Source organism: Uloborus diversus, chromosome 3, assembly GCF_026930045.1.
Source record: "Uloborus diversus isolate 005 chromosome 3, Udiv.v.3.1, whole genome shotgun sequence".
Taxonomy (NCBI): Eukaryota; Metazoa; Arthropoda; class Arachnida; order Araneae; family Uloboridae; genus Uloborus; species Uloborus diversus.
In genome coordinates, this window is record NC_072733.1 from 181,787,209 (window position 1) to 181,806,892 (window position 19,684).

At 31.7% G+C, this 19,684-nt stretch overlaps 1 protein-coding gene across 1 annotated transcript in view; it reads left to right on the forward strand.

The window, feature by feature from the left end:
* LOC129219078 (ubiquitin carboxyl-terminal hydrolase 20-like) overlaps nucleotides 1-19,684 on the forward strand; it is a 48,852-nt gene that overhangs the window by 2,103 nt on the left and 27,065 nt on the right. The window contains exons 2-6 of the mRNA XM_054853397.1: nucleotides 12,562-12,678; nucleotides 12,761-12,956; nucleotides 13,498-13,567; nucleotides 13,744-13,857; nucleotides 18,095-18,173. Coding sequence (XP_054709372.1) covers nucleotides 12,562-12,678; nucleotides 12,761-12,956; nucleotides 13,498-13,567; nucleotides 13,744-13,857; nucleotides 18,095-18,173 — 576 coding nt within the window. The remainder of the gene's footprint in view (nucleotides 1-12,561; nucleotides 12,679-12,760; nucleotides 12,957-13,497; nucleotides 13,568-13,743; nucleotides 13,858-18,094; nucleotides 18,174-19,684) is intronic.

Sequence of the window (19,684 nt, forward strand, 5' to 3'; positions counted from 1 at the left end):
TATTATAAGATCTATGATCTATATTTAACAAAACTACATGAAAATTTTTAATAAAACATTAAAACATAATTTTTAAAAAATCAAGATCTTTCTTAATGATTGTCTTCATGCTACAAATTTTAATAAAAGCATTGTTACGGAAAGTTGAGATGAAGCACTGAATAATAATTTAAATGGAGGAAAGCCTTCGAAAAATAGTGATTTTATGTCGAAATCTAAGTGTCATAATTAATAATTTTTAATTGACATCTCCGCTAATTATTATCGAAGGATTATGTTAAATAGTCAAACATAAAGACGGGAAGATTACGAATCCAGCGATACCTGGTTGATGGTCAGTTCACTATCGTTCGGGAGAAGTATAACTTGGACATACATACATACAGTGGCTCCCAAAAGTGTTCGTATACCTTGAAATTTTGTAGTAAAACCAAAATAACGCAAAACTGAATTCGAATATCAAGTCTAATTTTTTTTCACACCACATTCCTATGCCATTCTGAATAAAACCCAGTAGTTTTTTTCAAAATATTGCTAGATTTTATTTTTGAAATTTGTCAAAAAATGAAGAGAAAGCGAAAAAATACGCCACAAAAGTCATCGTACACTGAAATAAATTCATAATTAAAATTATCATATGTGGTTTTATTGTTTTTGCATTGTAATGACACTGTAAAGTCATTTGCCGTTAATTTTTTGTCTATTTATTCCCTAATATTCTGCTTATTTTAAAATGGCAGGTATGCGTAAAAAACAACAATCACGATTCGCAAATTGATATTTTTTCCCCTCACAGTAGCCATAAATTGGTTTGAAATGTCTCTAAATTAGGTAATTTATACCATTATATAGTGAAGTGCTTGATAAAATGCTTTAAAGACAAGAATCAGATCGAAAACAAGGTAAGAAAAGGTCAACTGGCAAAGTTAACAATGTGTGATCAGAGGTTTACAGTTAAAAAATTATGAAAAATACACGTTTGAGTGCTGAAAAAGTTTCTGCAGAATTGAATGAAACATTTTACGTTTAATTTTCACCTACAATTGTTCGCCAAGTTTTTTGATTAGCTGGATTCAATGGGACCTCTTCCTAGAGAAATTTTCTTGTTCGTGCAAAAAACGGTAAGCTTACGCTTTCCGTCGTAATATCAATGATAAATAAGCTCAAAACGTTTTGGAACAACGTCTTACTTATAGATGAAAATAAATTCAACATTTTGGGTTAAATTATTGTATAATTGTAAATAGAAGAAAAAATGAGGAATTTAATCTGAAGAACTTAGTTGGATCAGTTAATAAGGACGGTGAAGGTGTTCTAGTGTGAGGGTGCATTACAGCATTAGGACTTGGAAATTTGGAATTTTTTGATGAAATAATTAATCATGCTGTTCATTTAAATATTTTAAAAAGCAATTTTAAAGTATTAGCCCAAAATTTGGTAATCAGAAACAACTTTGTTTTTTGTCGAGATAACGATAAGAAGCACACGTTTGCGTTTGGTGCCTCAAAAATTGTCCTTAAGCTTAGAAATATCTCCTCAATCGCAAGATTTAAACTTAATGGAACATATTTGGAGATATCTGGTAGCTAGATTACGAAAATACACCATTGAAACGAAAAGCGAACTAGAAACAGTAAGACTCGAAGTGCGGCAGAACACTTACTCAGAAATTGCACAAAAAAAAAAAAAAGAAAAAACAATGAAATCTATTCCCAGACACTTAAAAGCTGTTGTTGATACTGCATGATATTCTACTAAATAATAATTTTGTAAAAAGTTACATTATTTACTAATTTTTTGACATTTTTTCAAAGTGAAAAAAGACTTTTGTGAGATAAAATTTCCGGCAATTTTTGGTTTTTGATATTTTAAAAATTATATTTTAATGTTTTATTAAAAATTTTCATGTAGTTTTGTTAAAAATATATAGATCTTATAATAAAATACCTATTCCAAAATATTAATTCTAACCAATGGATAATGATCTATTTCATTGAAAGTCATAGGTGTACATACACTTTTGGGAGCCACTGTATTTTTGGTATTTTGAAAGCATTTCTGGATAGCAAATTAATGTATGGCATTTTTGAATTATTTATGTTTGTGATGTTCTTTTGAGACATTTCTAATTTTTATACATCGAAATTTGAATAACTTTGAATTTTTTGACTGAAATAGTATTAAAAATATAAAATAGTAGACTTATAATTGTTGCTAATTTAGTAGCATTTCTGTTCATAATTTACTTTGATTGGTTTTGGGGATGTTTTCCATGTAAAACATAGCAATTTAAACCGCTTTGCTCTTTTTACTTCCTTTTACAAAAAAAAAGAAATATTGTATTCGCAAAAAAAATTTCACCCAAAAATCGGCCTTAATTTCCATTTTGCTCACCCCCAAATGAATCTTGAGTTTTTTTTTCAACCCGACCGCACGTGGATATATGCCTAGGAACGTACAGGCACCCGAAATATCCATTTTGACGATCCCTGAGTTAATTACAACGAGTTTTCTCGTGACGTCGGAATGTACGTGTGTATGTATGTCACAAAACTCAAGAACGGAATGTCCTAGAAAGTTGAAATTTGGTACGTAGACTCCTAGTGGGGTCTAGTTGTGCACCTTCCTTTTTGGTTGCATTTGTATGCTCCAAAGGGGATCTTTCGCCCATTTTTGGGAGAAATCATTGTTAATTTCGATGTAAAATCAAGTGGTGTTATAACAGGGTGGCGACAGATCAGGGAAATCGGGGAAATATCAGGGAATTTCGAAAAAATAACAAAAATTCAGGGAAAATTGATCAAATGAAGACAAAAAAAAAAAATTTTTTTTGCTTTGCAAAATAAAATACTTTTTTTCCTATGCATTTCCCGCCAATTATTTGTTTAAAAAAAGTGAAATTATTGAGGTGCGATTATACACTAACACATGTTTATGCATTTTTTCCTTTAAGGTCAAAGTATTGAATCTTAAGTTATTCACCACAGGATAAACTTCCTAAGCTTCTGTGTCTGTAAAGTTGTTTATTTTACGTAGTTTGAATTTTTCTGCCAGGCATTCCATGCTACATAAAATAAACAACCCTTCATTCAAAGAGGAAGCCACCATTAAAGACTTTGCTCCATTGCCTTTACTCATTGTCTTGAAGTAGCTTGCGTACTGTAATCACAATTTTAATAAAAAATCTTTTTTTTTATTTAATTAATACTACTAAGAGCTTAAAATGTATTTTACTTGGCATTTTCAATTTGATTGCTAAAATTGAATGTTAAATGAAAATCAACTATATTTTTTGCCATTTTATTATTTGCTGTCGCTTTAGATTATACGAAGATTTTTTTTTCAGACTTTAAAATTCTTTTATATTAAAACCAAGTTATACACTATAAATTTTGAAATTAATTATTGCTTTTTTAAATTTCAATGTTGTTGGTTACAAAAGATTTTTTTTTTTTTTTTGACTAATAATAAAATCATTTGAAATTGAGTTGTGTACATAAGTAAATATTTTTACTATTTTTTAATAGTTAAAATGTTGTATTCCTTCATTAAAACCTAAGTTCTTGATTAGAGAATAGCTCAATATGACTGGTTGTTTTAAAAGGTTCCAATTTGTTTTACATAAATATGTTCATTATTTACGTAAGTAAAATTGCATTACTTCTATACTTTCACAATTACTTGTTATTCTCGCAGCAACAATTATGCTGCTTGAAAATTCAGTTCAAAATTATTTCCAAATAAACTGTTTTAGTTTTATCATAATTAGATATGTCTTTAAGAATGGTTTTAATAATTTCTTAGAATTCTTATGTTAACAGGTCTACTGGAAGTAAAGAGTATTTGTTTTAGATTTCCTATAATATTTCTTCGCAGATATTTTAATATACTATTTTTATTATAAAAAAAAAGAAGCTTATTTTCAAAATATATTTTTAATTAACAGCTTAAAACATTTTAAACACTGCATTTTATTTAATATGCAATGGTTTTCAGGTAGGGTAAAGGAAGAAAACCATTATCCATGGTAACGCAAATCATTGAAATTCAGTGAACTTAATCAGGGAAAAGTCAGGGAACTTTTTCTGCCGTTCCTGTCGCCACCCTGTATAATTTGGCGGACCATTTGCGATATATTGTCAGCCTTTTGGTCACCAAGTTTTCCGCCAACTTGGCAACAAATTTGGCGATTTTTTTTTTTTTTAATTTTTTCTTTTTAAAATCTGGTTTTAATTTGGCCACTGTTGGTGATTTTAGAGAGTAAACTATTGAATCATATTAAAACTGCCAATAAGGAGAAAATGACATTAAATTTGAGTAAGAGGAAGTCATGTGATGTGTGACATCAGCTCGTTTTAATAGAGGATGAGAAAAACTTTTGCTCAATGAAATGCATGTTGGAAAAAAGCTATTATTTCTATTGTTACATATGTTTTTGGTGAACTTTTATAGCAATTTTTTAATTTAAGCATTTTAAATAACTTCTAGTGTTTTTTCTTGGTGTACAAAAACTTTCTAGTTTCTGGTATTTTTAAAGCGTAACATTCTCAATGTTTTTTTGCTGTGGCTTTATGTTTTAATGTATATTGCGTTCTGAAGTGTTTTGATTATGTATTTTTATCTTAATTTTTCCTGTAGAGGAGCTAAAAAAGCATTGCTATGAACGATGCATGAGGTGTGTCGTCATACATCATTTCCCTTGCGACACTTTTTTGGCGCCAACAGGAAAAAGTCGCCAAGGGAGGCATTATACACTGTCGCAAAAAAATATATGCACCCAGAAGAAATTTGGCTACACTCATGAAACTTGGCAGGCATGTAGTGTATAATGAGATAAGATGATTAAAAATTCAGAATAAAAGACACGACGGGGCATTGGATACAATTACCGTATTTTCCTACGCATAATCCGCGGATTATCTGCTAAAAAAGGCAAAGTTTATGAGGTGCGGATTATGCGCAGCCGCGGATTATCTGTGATTTTTTTTTCGCTTAACACCAACGCATTGAACCTCAATATTTTTACAGTAGGATTCACCGATCGAGATCGTACGCCGACCGAATGTTGTTTATTATACGAAGCATGCATGTTCTTCTTAGCTGCCTGCCTGCATGTTGGTTATTTTACGCTGCTCGAATGTTCCTCTTGGCGATTCAGGTCAAGTAAAATAAGCAAGATTACATTGGAATAGGTAGCCATTTGCACAAGATTAGACTCCTTTGCTCCTTTGTCTTGACTCTGTTTTTCAAGCAATTAGCGAACTATAATCAATATTTCAAAAAGAAATCATTATATTTTAGATTATCTTTCAGATTAATTTTGATTATGCCTGCAAAGTAATTACTTTTTCACGTTTTTAGTTTAGTTTGTCAAATGGTATGTTAAATTCAAACTTTATCTTTTTACATCGTTTTATCCGCGGATTATACGCCGCCGCGGATTATACGAAGCTTTTTTTTCTTCAGACCGATTTTAGGACCTGCAGATTATAGGCCGCCCGCGGATAATACGCAGGAAAATACGGTAGGTCCTTCTGTGGAAGATCATGCCATAATCTTTGCAACTGCGTCGTTAATTCCCCTGTATGCCGGGATGGCTGCAGTTGCTTTCCCAGCACGTCCCAGATGTCTATTGGGGAAAGGTCTGGTGACCTGGCAGGCCATGGGAGTATGCCATATCCCTGAAGAGAATGTTGAGAGAGTCGGGCAGTATGTTGATGAGCATTGTCCTGATGATAAATGCCACCTGGGCGACTTGATAGCATGGGCAGAACAATAGGCGTTAAAATGCTGTCCACGTATCTACGAGCTGTCAACGTGCCTTGGAGAACAACTAGAGGTGATCGTGTGTCCCAAGAAATTGCTCCCCACACTGTCACACCTTATGAAATGGCTATATGCCACTCGACAACAAATGCCGGATCGGAGCGCTGGCCGGTGCGCCTCCACACATGTGTACCGTGATCACCATCACTGAAACTGAATCGGGATTCAACGCTGAAGATCACACGCCTCCTGTCCGTTACATTCCAAGCTGCTGGAGGTCGGCAAAAATTCAGTTGACACTGCTGTGATGGGGGGAGGGGGTCAGTGGCAAGCGTCTTAATGGACGTTGGCTCCTTAAGCCAACTTCGGCCAGTCATAAGTGGCATTGAAACAATACTAGTGGAGTTGTTGGTGCTGACGTGGTTGCTCTTCTGATTGTGCAATCCTCTCGTTCATTTGTGTTCCAGGGGCGGCCTGACCCTCTGCGACAGTAGACTCTGCCTTCCGTGATCCACTGTTGCCAACATCGAGCAACTACCATATCACTCTGACCGAGGTGGTATCCAATACTCCTGTTTGTTCAACTTGCTTCTCTGAGGTCTATTATACGACCCCTATCAAAATCTGTCAGCTGTTTGTACTGCCACTGGTTATGTCTTAGAAGCATCATAAGTCACAATACAGTCTACCAAAGTCAACAGATTCGATTGAATAGACCTACGGCACAAGTACTCATGCTTTTAAACTCTCCCACCTGTGCAACTCACATGCTCATAGCGCTTGTTTTATTGGTTCTGAAACTTCAATCATTTGCATATCGGCTACCAAACTGCATTTATGCCGAGTTTCACATTGTGGCTCTAATTCTTCTAGGTGAATCTATTTTTTTGCGACACAGTGTATATGACATTAGTTCCACATTTTAAACAAACTTGCTATTCAACAAGTTCAAACCATAGTTTGGTACATGGTTCTCAAAGCTATAGCTCTGTCTTTATTTGATGGCAATGTTTCAACCACAGTTAAGATAACCCTCACTGAAGTTGGACTTGAAGCAAAAATTTTAATTTGTTTTTGAAATATATTTATCTTATAGAAAATATATTTTAATCTTATAAAATTACTGAATTATTAAAAAAAAAAAAAAAAAAAACTTTAAGTTTATAATTAATTTGAATTCTAAAATTTTGAATTCAAATTATGTTTTTTGCATTCACGAGTTGAGACAGGACCCTACTTATTGGTTACTACCTTACTCACTTGCTTCTAGAAACGGCTCCTGTGTGTGCGTAGACCTGTGTGTATGTGTGAGTGTGTATGTGTATGGGCGTGCATGTGTGTAGGATATGGACGCCCCCAACCAGGAACGGACAGCGTCGCGCCTGCAGGTGACTGTGGGGGTTGAAAAAGGCACAGACATCAAAGAAGGTCAAATGAGAACAATAAGCAATTGTGATTGCTCAAAAAAAAAAAAAAAAAAAAAAAAAAAAAAAAAAAAAAAAAAAAAACAATATTCATATCATTTCAAGGATTGTTTGAACTTCGGGGCATTTGAATCATCCCTAAAAATAATCCAAATGAAATGAAATTTTGTACCGGATTTTTTTTTTTTGGTAATTGAAAAAATATTAGAAGGTGATAGAAACAGTTCGAAAAATACCCTATAGTTTAGGGACATCCTAGTGTGCATCCTCATATTTTAATATTCAGTAACATTAAGAATTTCATTTGGCTAATTGAAAATTTTCCCCCTTCAACAATTTTAGTTCAGTGCATCCCCCTGATTAAGTTATTTTACTTTTTTTTTGTTCCCCCCTTTATTTTACACTTTTAGTATTTGCAAAAAAAGCATTTTACTAAGAGAGTGCAAACTTAATGTGTAGATTTCTAATTTGGAAAAAAAATAAACCAGATTTCAAAGGGAGCTGCAAATCGGGGAAAGTTTGGGAATCTGCACTAATAGTTTGTACTGATTACTGACTAAGCACCCTTGTCTTTACTCATTGTCTTGAAGTATTTAGCAAACCATAACCATAACTTCAAGAAGAAATCTTTATTTTTTTTAGTAATTTTGATTGTAGCGATAGTGATTTTGATTAAAATTTATTAGCTGTTCTTATTTTTAATTTAATAGCTAAAGTTGTATACATTAAATCAAAATCAATGTAGTTTTTAATGTCGTATTATCTGATGCTGCTAGGGGTGATACAATTTGTTTTTTCTTTAGACTTTAAACATCCTTTTATTGTTATACCTGGTTTTTTTTAAAGTTAATTGATTATTTTTTTTGCAAATATTTAAAGAATTTTCCCCCCATAAATGATGGAATGATCTGAAATTGAGTAGCATTGTGTACATAATGTGGATATTTTTATTGTTTTTTTTTTTTTAAATAGTGAGTCAAAAGTGCTATGTTCATTCAAAACATTAGTTCTTGATAAGAAAATGGCTCCTTATGAATGGATGTCAGAAGCTTTTTGTTTGTTTGTTTGAATTAAATATATCAATTATTTATGAAAGTATAATTACATTACTGAATGCTTTTACTGTAACAAGTTATCCTTGCACTGCTTTAAAATTAAGTTCAAAATTGCTTCAATATAAATTTTTGGTTTTGTCATAATTATATGTATGCAGACATGCCAACTCTCTCGTTTTTTGCTTGTATCTCCCGGTTTTAAGTTTAAATATCAATTTCTCCCGTTTTTCTTCAAATTTTTTATTTTGTTACTTTTTCCTGATTTATTGAGATTTTCGTTCTTAAAAGGAAAATTGTTTTTCTAATCCTGATTGAGAAGGGCGCTGCAATAGCTTCGTGACCTTTCCAATATCTTATAGCACCACGAGGGGTGTGTACAGCGGGGGGGGGGGGACACCTGTTTCCCCAGGCCAAAGCCTGAAGGGGGCCTGAGATTTTTAAGATGAGGGGTGAAATATATGTAGGGATGTACGGGGGAGAAGACAAAGTCACTCGTAACACGCCCCAAAACTTCTGGGCATGCCTGAACACCACTGTTCTGTACAATATACTGTGTGCATGTGGGAAAAAGACTTTGGCAATTTCAACGCATTGCCGGCAATTCGGCAGCAATCTTTTCGCATCTGCTTCTAGTTTGTCCTTTTTCTGATAATTTTCTCAATTGTACACTGCAATGCCTAGTGAAATAAAATTCAAAAGTATTTTCAGCATCCCTTGCTTTTTGGTTCCCTCCCCCCTCACCTTCCCAAAAAATTGTGCTTGAAATAGAAACTCATTGTTCTACTTCAAATGTACTGCCGTTTAAAACTCTTAGATGACATTTTTTTGATATACTGTGAAATCCCGTTACAACTAACTTCTAGGGGCCGTAAATTTTGTTCGTTGTTACGGGAATTTCGTTGTAACAGAATTCAAACAATGTTTCGGACATTAAATCAGGGCTTAAAATTTATTTCGTTCAAACAGAAATTTTGTTGTATTGGTGTTCCTTGTAACCGAATTTCATTATATATTTTACTTTACAACTTGTATTACATTTTTTCTGATTTATTGGCATAATTGAAATTGTAGCTTTGATTAAATTGAGGAGGTGCCATGCGAAAGTCAACACGTCCACTTTATAAAACTTTCGTGAAAACACGAAAAACTATTATTTATTTAATATTGAACTTAGCAGCAACAAACGTTAATATTGTTCAGTTTGTACCTAGTATTAATATTTGAGACCATGTTTTGATAGAAATATGCTAATTATTTAATTATTTAACATTAAATATTGGATGTGCTCTTTTTCGCTTGAACTAGGGGGATGAGTTTTTTTTTTCATGAACTAGGTTGGGATATTTTCTCCTTTGCATGGACTATTTGATTTCTCAATTTATTTAGTTCCCCCCCCCCTAAAAAAATTCCACGAAACATAGACTTTTTTTACTTGCAATGTTACATCAACAAAGTTGTTGTATCACTTGAAAAGTTTTGAATATTACAATCAGAATGCAAATAAATTCTCTTCAACTTTTTGTGATTATAATGATTTTCTTTTTTTTTAGCTTTTTTAAAAACTCTCAAGCAGAATTTTTTCCCCTTATACAGATTTTCTACTAGTTCAATCACTACCATGATTCTCCTTTAGACTTTGATTTGTAATCTACGTTTCAGCTATATTACTTGACCTTGTTGGTTTCAATTGAGTAAAGTGCATAAAACACTTTTTACACACTTGGATTACTTTTCTGTAACTGTTGAAAGTGCTATCGTTAACATCGAATCTATGTGCACATTGTAGGAGTCATATGACCAAACTACAGCTTCCCATTGGCTGAAGTGGATTTGTTCTTGTTTGCTTACGATACATTGTATGGATATGTTCCTTTATGCATGGAATGTCAATTTTTAAACCTCTAAAACAAGGGCGCCCATATGCAAAATTGTAAGGGGAGGGACTGAGATATTTTCTCTGTGGTTTAGCAGGATATTTCCCCCATGGAAACTGATTTTAGTGAACATTACAGTTATTATAATTTGACATTTTTAATAACTTATTCATTAACGGCTGGAGAAGAAATGTTTTTACATTTTTGCAAAGAAAAAAGTACTAAAAGCTAGGAAGTTCTAATTTCTAGGGGGGGGGGGGGGCTTGAGCCCTCACTTGCCCCCCCCCCCATATGGGTGCCCTTGCTCTAAAATAATAGATATGATTTTTTTTTTTGAGTTAAAGCCAACTACACTACCGTATAGGAATGAGGCTGACAAATAAAAATCAGTCATTACCTCAATTTGGTATTTTTCTGGATATATTTGCTTTTGCATGGCACCTCCCCAATTAATGTTTGGTAAAGCTTCTGTCATTTGAATGCTATTTCCAAGAAATATTTTAGAACTCTGAATGTTATTAAATTTTTGTATTAAATTAGTAGTGTATTTTGAAATAAAATAACTTGATAAAATCATATTTTTCCCTCAAATAATGTTGTATAAAATCTCCCATTTTCTCCCATGAAACTTTGGCCCAGTCTCATGTTTTTTCATTTCATAAGGTTGACAGGTATGTGTATGTCTTTGAAAACGAATTTAGAATTCTTATTCTGAATGGTCACCGAATGTAAAATATTAGTTTTAAATTTCCTATAATATTTTTTTTTTCATTGTGTAGGTAATTATTTATTTATTTTCAAGAAGTTCACTTAGTTTGCCTATGTAATTATCGCTTTATTATTCTCTTAAAACTGTATTTTTTGTTAACGAATTAAAGGAATTAGGAATTTAACCACTGCATTTTTTATGCAAAGAAACAATGGGTTTCCAGTAGGGCAAAGAGAGGAAACTATTATCATTAGTAACGTAAATCAGAGAAATTTGGTAAACTTAACCCGGGAAAAGTCTGAGAATTTTTTTTTCCAGTTGCCCTGAACTGAAATCCAGCAGGAAATATTATCATCGTAGATTTCTTAATTTAATACCTCAAATACCTTTAAATGTTGCTTTATGATAAATTATTTTTAAAAATCCATATTTTACTTTCACTTTATTTTACTCCATAACTTATCATTGTTTTGCTTCAACCTGCATCAAAACATTGTTTTTCCTGCTCAAATGTAAATCAAATGTAAAAGTTATGCTTTGATAGTATATTAAATGTATTATTTTTTGAAGGCTTTGGTTAGCTGGAAAAAATAAAAAAAAACTTAGCATTACGCACGGGACATTTTTTCGAGAATCTCCCTTTAGAGTAATATCTGTAAGCATTTGTAGCCAATTTACTTAATTTTTTGCATTTTCTATTTTCCATTGTTTTTTAAATACAATTGTTGGGTTTAGTCATTCAAAAGTAATTTCAAACAGAAAAGCTGTAACACAAAAATATCAACATTTAATTTACCTTGCAGCTTCACACTTTTCCTTCCTAGAATGAAAATATTAAAACTTTCAAATTGGACACACATCTTTTTTGCCCTAAGTGTAATGTTATGACAATGTAATAATGTAAGCTCCATCACCATCACATATTATAGGTATTCAAATAACACAAAAATTTATGTACATTGTTTTTGCTTGTAATGGTTCATATGATAAAAAATATATATTTGATTTGTCTTAAGTTACATCTTAACTGTTGTTTATATCTATATTAGCTTAAATCAAATAAAAGCAGTTTCACTTTTTTAGTTCCTAATCAAGAACCCATAATTCTTGCAATATTTTTAGATATTTTGATGTTATAAAACTGCATCTATATTTTGTTCTTGTATACCTGTACTACATTTTACTCTTACATCTGTTTTTTGTTTAAAAAAAATTCTCTAATACAGTGCAGCCTCGTTTATCTGGACTAACTGGAACCAAAATCAATTCGAATAACAAAAATCCGTATAATATGGGTAATAAATTAAACACATTCTTAAGTAAGAAAACTAATCTTTTATTGCAGAAAAAAAAGCAATGCTTTGTAACAAAATTGCATAGGATCCTTTGTTTTTCGCAAATACTTTATCATTTACAGTTCAGCTGCCGTGGTGTCGAGCTGATGCTTCAACAAGTACAACATGATGTTTGTTAGAATGCTACAATTTATTGCAAAAGCTATATAGGAGTTGTACATTACATCAAAATAAAAAGATAAAAAGAGAACATTTGGCTTAAAAATAGTTCAGTTCTTGCTATCATAATTTATAATTATTATTTAATCGAACATAATAATTTTAACTCTATAAAATTGATCTAGAGGTTCAGAGAGAAACAAGGTTTTACTGTAACTGCACATTGTATATATTTGATGAACCTTTCAAAATGTAGTCTAATTATGTTGATATTTCTAGTCTCCCTGTGATTCATGTGATAATACTGGACCTAATTTATGGGTATGCCTTCATCGGGACTGTCTTTATGTTGGTTGTAGTGATAATGTTAACTACCATAGCATTAAACATTATCAGGTATTTAATGTTTATTTAAAGCTTTGTTTGGTTTTAGTTTTATGTTTTGAAACTTTATTAAATTAACTCAACTTTCTTGCAGAAAAACAGTCAGCATTCTCTTTTCCTAAATCTTACTACTCTACGAGTTTACTGCTTGTTGTGTGAGTGTGAAGTGTTTTTGGAAAATAATGACCCTCCTATTCCTGGGATGCTACCATCTCATCCATTAATGAACAAATCTGATACTGATTCAGAGGATGAGTCAGAAAGTCGTGGTGAAGGCTTAAAGCCAAAAGGTATGATCAGTATAAATTCTTACTCTTATAATATTTTATGCAGTAAACACTCTACAAAAAACATTTTAAACTATTTTAGTTGGAATTTTGTGTTAATATTATTTTTCTAACATTTTGTTTGGTGAGCAGATATGCTTTTTAAAGCCAAAAATTGCTGATAATTAGGAGAGTTCATTTCCTGAATGAAATGTTTCAAGCTTGCATAAACATGGGCTTCAGCAGAGAAAGGGTGTTGTAAAAATTGGGGATGCACCGATTAATCAGCAATAGTCTGCATCGGCCGCATTGACGAGGATTACTGATCCATTAAATTTTTCTGATTAATTCTCAGAAAAATTATTTTTTAAATAAAATTAGCAAGATTTTCATTTTTGTTGACATTTGTTTCTCTACTTTGACTATCAAATCTTGATTTTGTTAATTGGATACCATAAAGTCTTATTTACTTCTCTATTTATATATTTTTCAAAAGTTCAATTTTAATCATCATAATCCTTTTAGCTGGATCAATTCCCCTGCTCATGCTTTAAAATTTTTTCAGGTTTGACTGGCTTACAAAATCTAGGCAACACTTGCTATATGAATTCAGCTATACAAGCATTATCAAACTGGTATGACTTTCAGATGTCTTTTTCCTTTTTTTGAATTTCTTTATGCTTTAAACTATAGTAGGTTGGTGCTCAGTTTGTAATTATTCCTATTGTTTATAGAGCTTATAAGCATTTGTCCAGAATTTGTCTGTAATTTTTTCAATTTTTTACTAATTTGTTGCATTTTATCCCTGAAGCCCTCAATTATCAAATTTCTTCCTGGAATGTGGAGCTTTTGTACATTTCGAAAAGAAACCAGGTTTATCCAAGAGTTTTTTGAGGCTCATGAAGGAAATGTGGCATAAAAAGAGGTAACTTTTCCCCTTCAAAATTTTGATTTTTTTTCCAAATATGTTCAAACTTTGTGTGTCTTCCTTGTCACTTTGTAAAAAATGTCTCCCCAGAGTACTAAATGAACTTACGTAATAATAAGGTATAAAATAATGAGCAATGAAATTAATTGAGTAAATGAATAAGTTGATGATTTGAATTGTCATTTGTTTTAGTTTAAAGGAAAACAGCATACGTGAGAAATATTTTGTCCTCCAAAGAAAAAATCAAATATAAACGCTTGTAGGCTTTGGTCCTCAGAACTGAGTTTCATAAGTGGCCAAGCAGTCAACCCCCTGACAGCTATTGGGGAATGCTTGTAGTACCAATACTGTACCAGCCTAGGCTCAAAAGATTCGTAGAACTAAATGCTATTGATGTGGGATAAGTTAGGTTCAAAATCACTTGCTTCCCTCAGTTAGAGACAGGTATTCTTTTATAAGAGTTCATTTGCTTTTAAAATTGGTATTGAACATATCAGGACCTTGAAAGGGAAAGAACAAATCCCAAAACCATGGTATTGAGAATTCAATGTTAAGTTTTACAAATTCGCTCTTTCTCTTCCAAGATCCTGATATTTCTTTTTGTTGTATATGGTTGAAATATGGTCTTGTGCAATGTCATCAAAAAAAGAAAATAATTTTCTGAAACATTGATTCCATAATTATCTATTTTGAAATTCATTCAGTTGAAATTATTAAATTGTATGGAACTTCCAACAGCATTTTTAGCTATTCAAGTTTTCCTTTAGCATTTGATAAGTTTATTGTGCAGTGATGTAAAAATTCCTGCTATATATGCAGAGATCATTTTCAGTAAACTGTCCTTAACCCTTTCACCATTCTCTACTGTCTGCGAAAATTTCTTCCTAGCGACCTACTGTTTTTCGCTGCACATTATGCTGTTTTCTCTTTACTGCTCTAACTTGCATCTATTTGCAAAGGATGAATGTGAATGAATATTAAATAACTTATTAACAAATAAAATATGATTATTGTATTGAAAAATATACCCAAATTGTACAGTATTTCCTCGTTATATCCCACTTTTCAGAGAACAAAGAAAAGGCGCGATACATCCTAAAACACTATATAACGGAGGTCACTAAGAAAAGTTATCTATCCAACAAACAAGTAAAATAGCATTTGTTCTTTTTTACATGATTTTCATGTGGTTTTGATTTAATTCACGAATGTACTACTATCGGGTATTAAATTTTAAACAAGAGTAAGCATTCCAATATCCTCTCATTCTCAATAGGCTTTTTAATCCCTTTGATTTGCTGTAGAAAGGATGTGAAAAGTAAAAGTAACCATATTGTTTGCCCATCCCATCCTGCACTAAAAGTATCCATTGCTTTCAATATTCAGACGAAAAATATCTTTTGGCAGAATTATTAAAGATAACTACAGTAGACCCTCATTTTACGTGGGGTTTACGTTCCATGGAAATGCCGCATAAATCGAAACTGCATAAATTGAGATTAAGTTCTAGTGTTAAAATAGGGATTAGGTTCTGTAGATAAAAATAAAACTACTACATTCAGGTGATTACTAATTATATAATAAGTTTAATGTGTTATATCAATTTTTATGCACAACATGCATAACGAAAACATAAACTAATTTTGTGTTCTGTTTATAAAGAGCCAAAAAAATATTATAAACTGCCAAAAGATTATCATTGCCAAAAGGCAATGATAGTCTTTTGGATGGCATGATGTCGGTATCCTCGATGGTTTTCGCCTTTGTCATACCTAAAAGTTTTAGTGAGTTCTGAACTGTGTGAGTTGAATAACTTTACTTCTAGAAAGAGCTCTGGAACTCTAGAACCAATCGCATAAAATGTCTCCAGTGGCCCAAGCTTGATAATTAGCAAGCCAAAATGCAGTTTATTACATGTAATCTGCAATTTTTAGGAGTTTGTATTTTGAAAAAGGGGAAAATTTTATCTGTTTGCATTGCCGCATCTGCATAAAATAAAATAAAGATGTCAAATCGTAAACCGCTTATAATCGAAACCGCATAAAATAAACAAGTGTAAAATGAGGGTCCACTCTATCCTTGTTAGACCACAGGACAAATGCTAAAATATACTTTACAAAATGTGATAACTAAAACTGAAAAACTTTTTCAGAGGCCTACAAGCATTATGGGTTCAAATGTAAAATACTCCCACTAAAATAATTGCACTTCTTTTTTAAGACAGCAGAAGTGGAGTTGTTCTGGCACTGTTCTTTGTCATTTCTTGTAATTTTTTTTTTTTTTTTTTTTCAAATTTTAAGTACAGAAAACCTCAATTTAACGATTGTCAAAGGACTGGAAAAAGTTATTGTTAAATCAAGGATGTCGTTAAATCAAGGAGCATAGACATTCAATGCAATCAAATCCAGACCAGTGAAATATCATTAAATCGAAGTTATACTGTTTTAAATTTTGTAAATGTAGCTGGTTAACACTCAGTTGATATTATAAAATCAAAATAAAACTGCAGTGTCATTATTTTTGCATGTTACTTAGTTTTTCAGCAATCCAACTTTTTTTTACACTTTCCATTTTAGCTTTTTGCATGAAAAGCTACACACACACATGTATGTATGTATGTATATATATATATATATATATATATATATATATATATATATATATATATATATATATTTAATGCATAAATACTCGTGACAGAAAAAAAGTCAACATTTGTTTCAAGGTAATTAAAATCAAAATTTATGTTAAATTTTGAATGATAATTTTTTGGAAAGACAATACTTCTTTTTATTTGTATAAATAAGTAAAAGATGCTCCTTCTTATGTAATCCAAAAAGTAAAGATTAAATCTGGAAGAATTTTCCGTGCAATCCAAAGTAGTATAGCTGCAATTACCTCAGATTTTTGAGATTTGACTGTGTGACAAATCACAAAAATTAAATGTTCCAGTAAATATAAGCAAAACAGTAAATTTAAAAATAAAAATCAAGTACTGCTTGATTAATTTTCCCTTTTCATTTTCAAACATGAACCCAATGTTGCTTCAATGGTGCCACTGTATCGTTGATTGAAAAAAACTTCCATTAATAAAAGCAAACAAGTAAAGAAACTCATTTTAGTGCAGTTTCAATGAAATGTGTTTACTATAACTGTAAGAATAAATAAAACATCTGTACCCTTTATTTTTATCAAAGTTAGCTATTATTTTTCTTCATTGACAAAATAAGCACTATGCCATACATTGGCAGTGTTTGTTATTATAAGTGAAATAAACTATTTTGATTTTGACACATTATTCGTTTCCTGTTTGCAAAAAAATTTGCATATTTTAAGATGGAAACATTGCATTTTCTTATTAAGCACACTCATATTATAGTGCAGGTTTCATTGCGCGGTCTATGTATCATATTCCTTATATGTTGGTAAGCCAGGAAGTTAATGAGTAACACTATGTAATAAGCAATTGTAAAGTTCTACTTCTGGTTGGACTGCGTTGTTTTATCTTAAATTGAGCCACAAATGTATCAAAAAGTAGTTATATGTCTGAGATTTCATTCTTGTGACTCACGGTGGTATTTACACGGTTCTCAACTCTTATGTTTTTATTCTTTTTTTTCCTAAAATTTTTTTCAAATATCATATAACTGTTGAAAAGTTTTCTTCAATACTACATTATTCTTCTGTGTAGCGAGGTACTTAGACATACAACCAAAAAAAATTTTGCCTAAACGTGCTGACCCCTAAATCTGTTCTACTGCAATTTTATACAAAATTAAATATTCATGTACTGGGAAGTTTGAGTGCAACTCAGATCCAGTGTATTAATTGAAATTTGGAGAGGAAAAGTGGCAAGAGTATTTAGTCTTTGAACCATTCTATTTTCATCTTGAGCTACTTTACCAAAATCTTTTCCCAAAAAATAGAAGGAATATATAGTTTCAGAAACAACTATTTAGCAGCCTTAAAAAGCAAAGGCATTCAAATTGCAGCTTCTAAAATGTCCTCTGTAAATATACTATTCTTCATGATATTTACACATGACACAAAAAGCAAATTTTCTTATTCAATAGTTATAGATTTGGTGTAAATGGTTTGAAAAAAAAATGTTTCATTCAGTTTTTATTAAATAAATTCCTTTTCATTTTCTCAACTAAAAAATTAAATGAATTTAAATTTTATTTTGTGTGTGTGTGTAATAAATAATGCATATTAAGTAATACTTATTTTTTAGGCCAAGTTATGTAGTCCCATCTGGCATAGCATATGGAATAAAAATGGTATTCCCTGTTTTTAGAGGATATACGCAACAAGTAAGTTTATATATACTACTTTAACTTTCATTTGTATATATCTGTTCAAGCAGTTGAGGATGCTTATTGTTTTCTCATATATACTTGCCCGTTTCATTACTTTCTTGAAAATCATAGTAATTGTGCTTATAACTCTCTGTATAGCGAACACTCTATTTAGCAAAGTTCTTTTTATAACGAAGCATGTTCAGTAGGGTGGGCCGAAAAAACTTTTTTTGGAAATCTGTTTTTGGATAGTGCGGAAAAGTTGCTATATGGACCCGTTATTACCCATAAAAAATTTCGCTAAATTTGTTTAATATTTAGCCGGCGCTATTTGACCTTGAAAATCTGAAAAAAAGGACAAAAATGCACTTTTTTCAAAAAAAAAAGGGGGGGGGGGGGGGCAAAAATAAAAGTTTGAAGCTAGTTTCAACAAACATTAGAAGTATCTGTCAGTGCATTAGTTGAAATCCTCAAAGATTTTTAGACATTTCGTAGAATATTTAGCTACGCTCCTTTAAGACTGAAACATTGGAAAAATGAAAAAAAAAAATTAAAAGTAGTTTCAAAATAAGTAAGTACTGAAATGTTACGCAATACGTTACCTAGAAAAAACAGTGAAAATTCAATCAATTTTATGCGACATTTGTACGCCAATTTTAAAAAATGCACACACTCAAATAAAAAGTTACATAAGATGCTAATTTTTTAATCTTTGGTTCCAGTAGTTTCTTCGGGATAATAAACGGCGCTCAACTACTTCTATTATTCCTAAGATTATTTTATAACTATTTTATATATATTTGACAAATAGAGCCCTTGAGTATTAAAAAAATATGAATCCTCTGAAGTCCTTTAAACTGATTAATGAATTGAACGCAAGTATTATTCTTTAAGAAATGCTGTAATTCTACACCTCCACAGCTGGGAGTTAAGCAATTAAAGGGGTCCTCTCTTGCGTCCAATGTCCACAATGAGTTGCCACTGAGGCATCTTATACTGGAATTGGACAGTTGCACAAAGTGGCCACATTCATATTCTGGAGCTATCGAACAACTTCTTAGAGATTGTAAAAAAATCCGGTGGTCAAATTTGATAAAATTGACTGCAATCTTCTGGTTTTGGACATGGAAGATATAAAAAATTTAAGTATTGAACAACAATATTTGTATAGAATCTGTCTTGCCGTAAAAGATGGTCAGTTGTCCTTCAAGCGTGGCTGACAGTAGCCCAGGCAAACTCAGTCAGTCGTGCGCGATGGCTGACAACTGCAAACCATTTGTTACGCTTGTATATAGTCCATCAGAAAATCTTACAATACTTGTAAAGTATGTAATGTTAGTTTATGCTCCAATGTGGTTTGAAATAAAAATAAAACCGAACTGCCAGTATGGCGCCCAACATTTTTGGGAAATGATTTCTCTTGGAAGGCAGTTTCCAGACAACGTTAAGGAGATAATTTTCAAAGTTCTCTCAAGTAATGCATATTTCGCTCATCCTGAACAGCTACTGTTGACAATGTTGTTTGA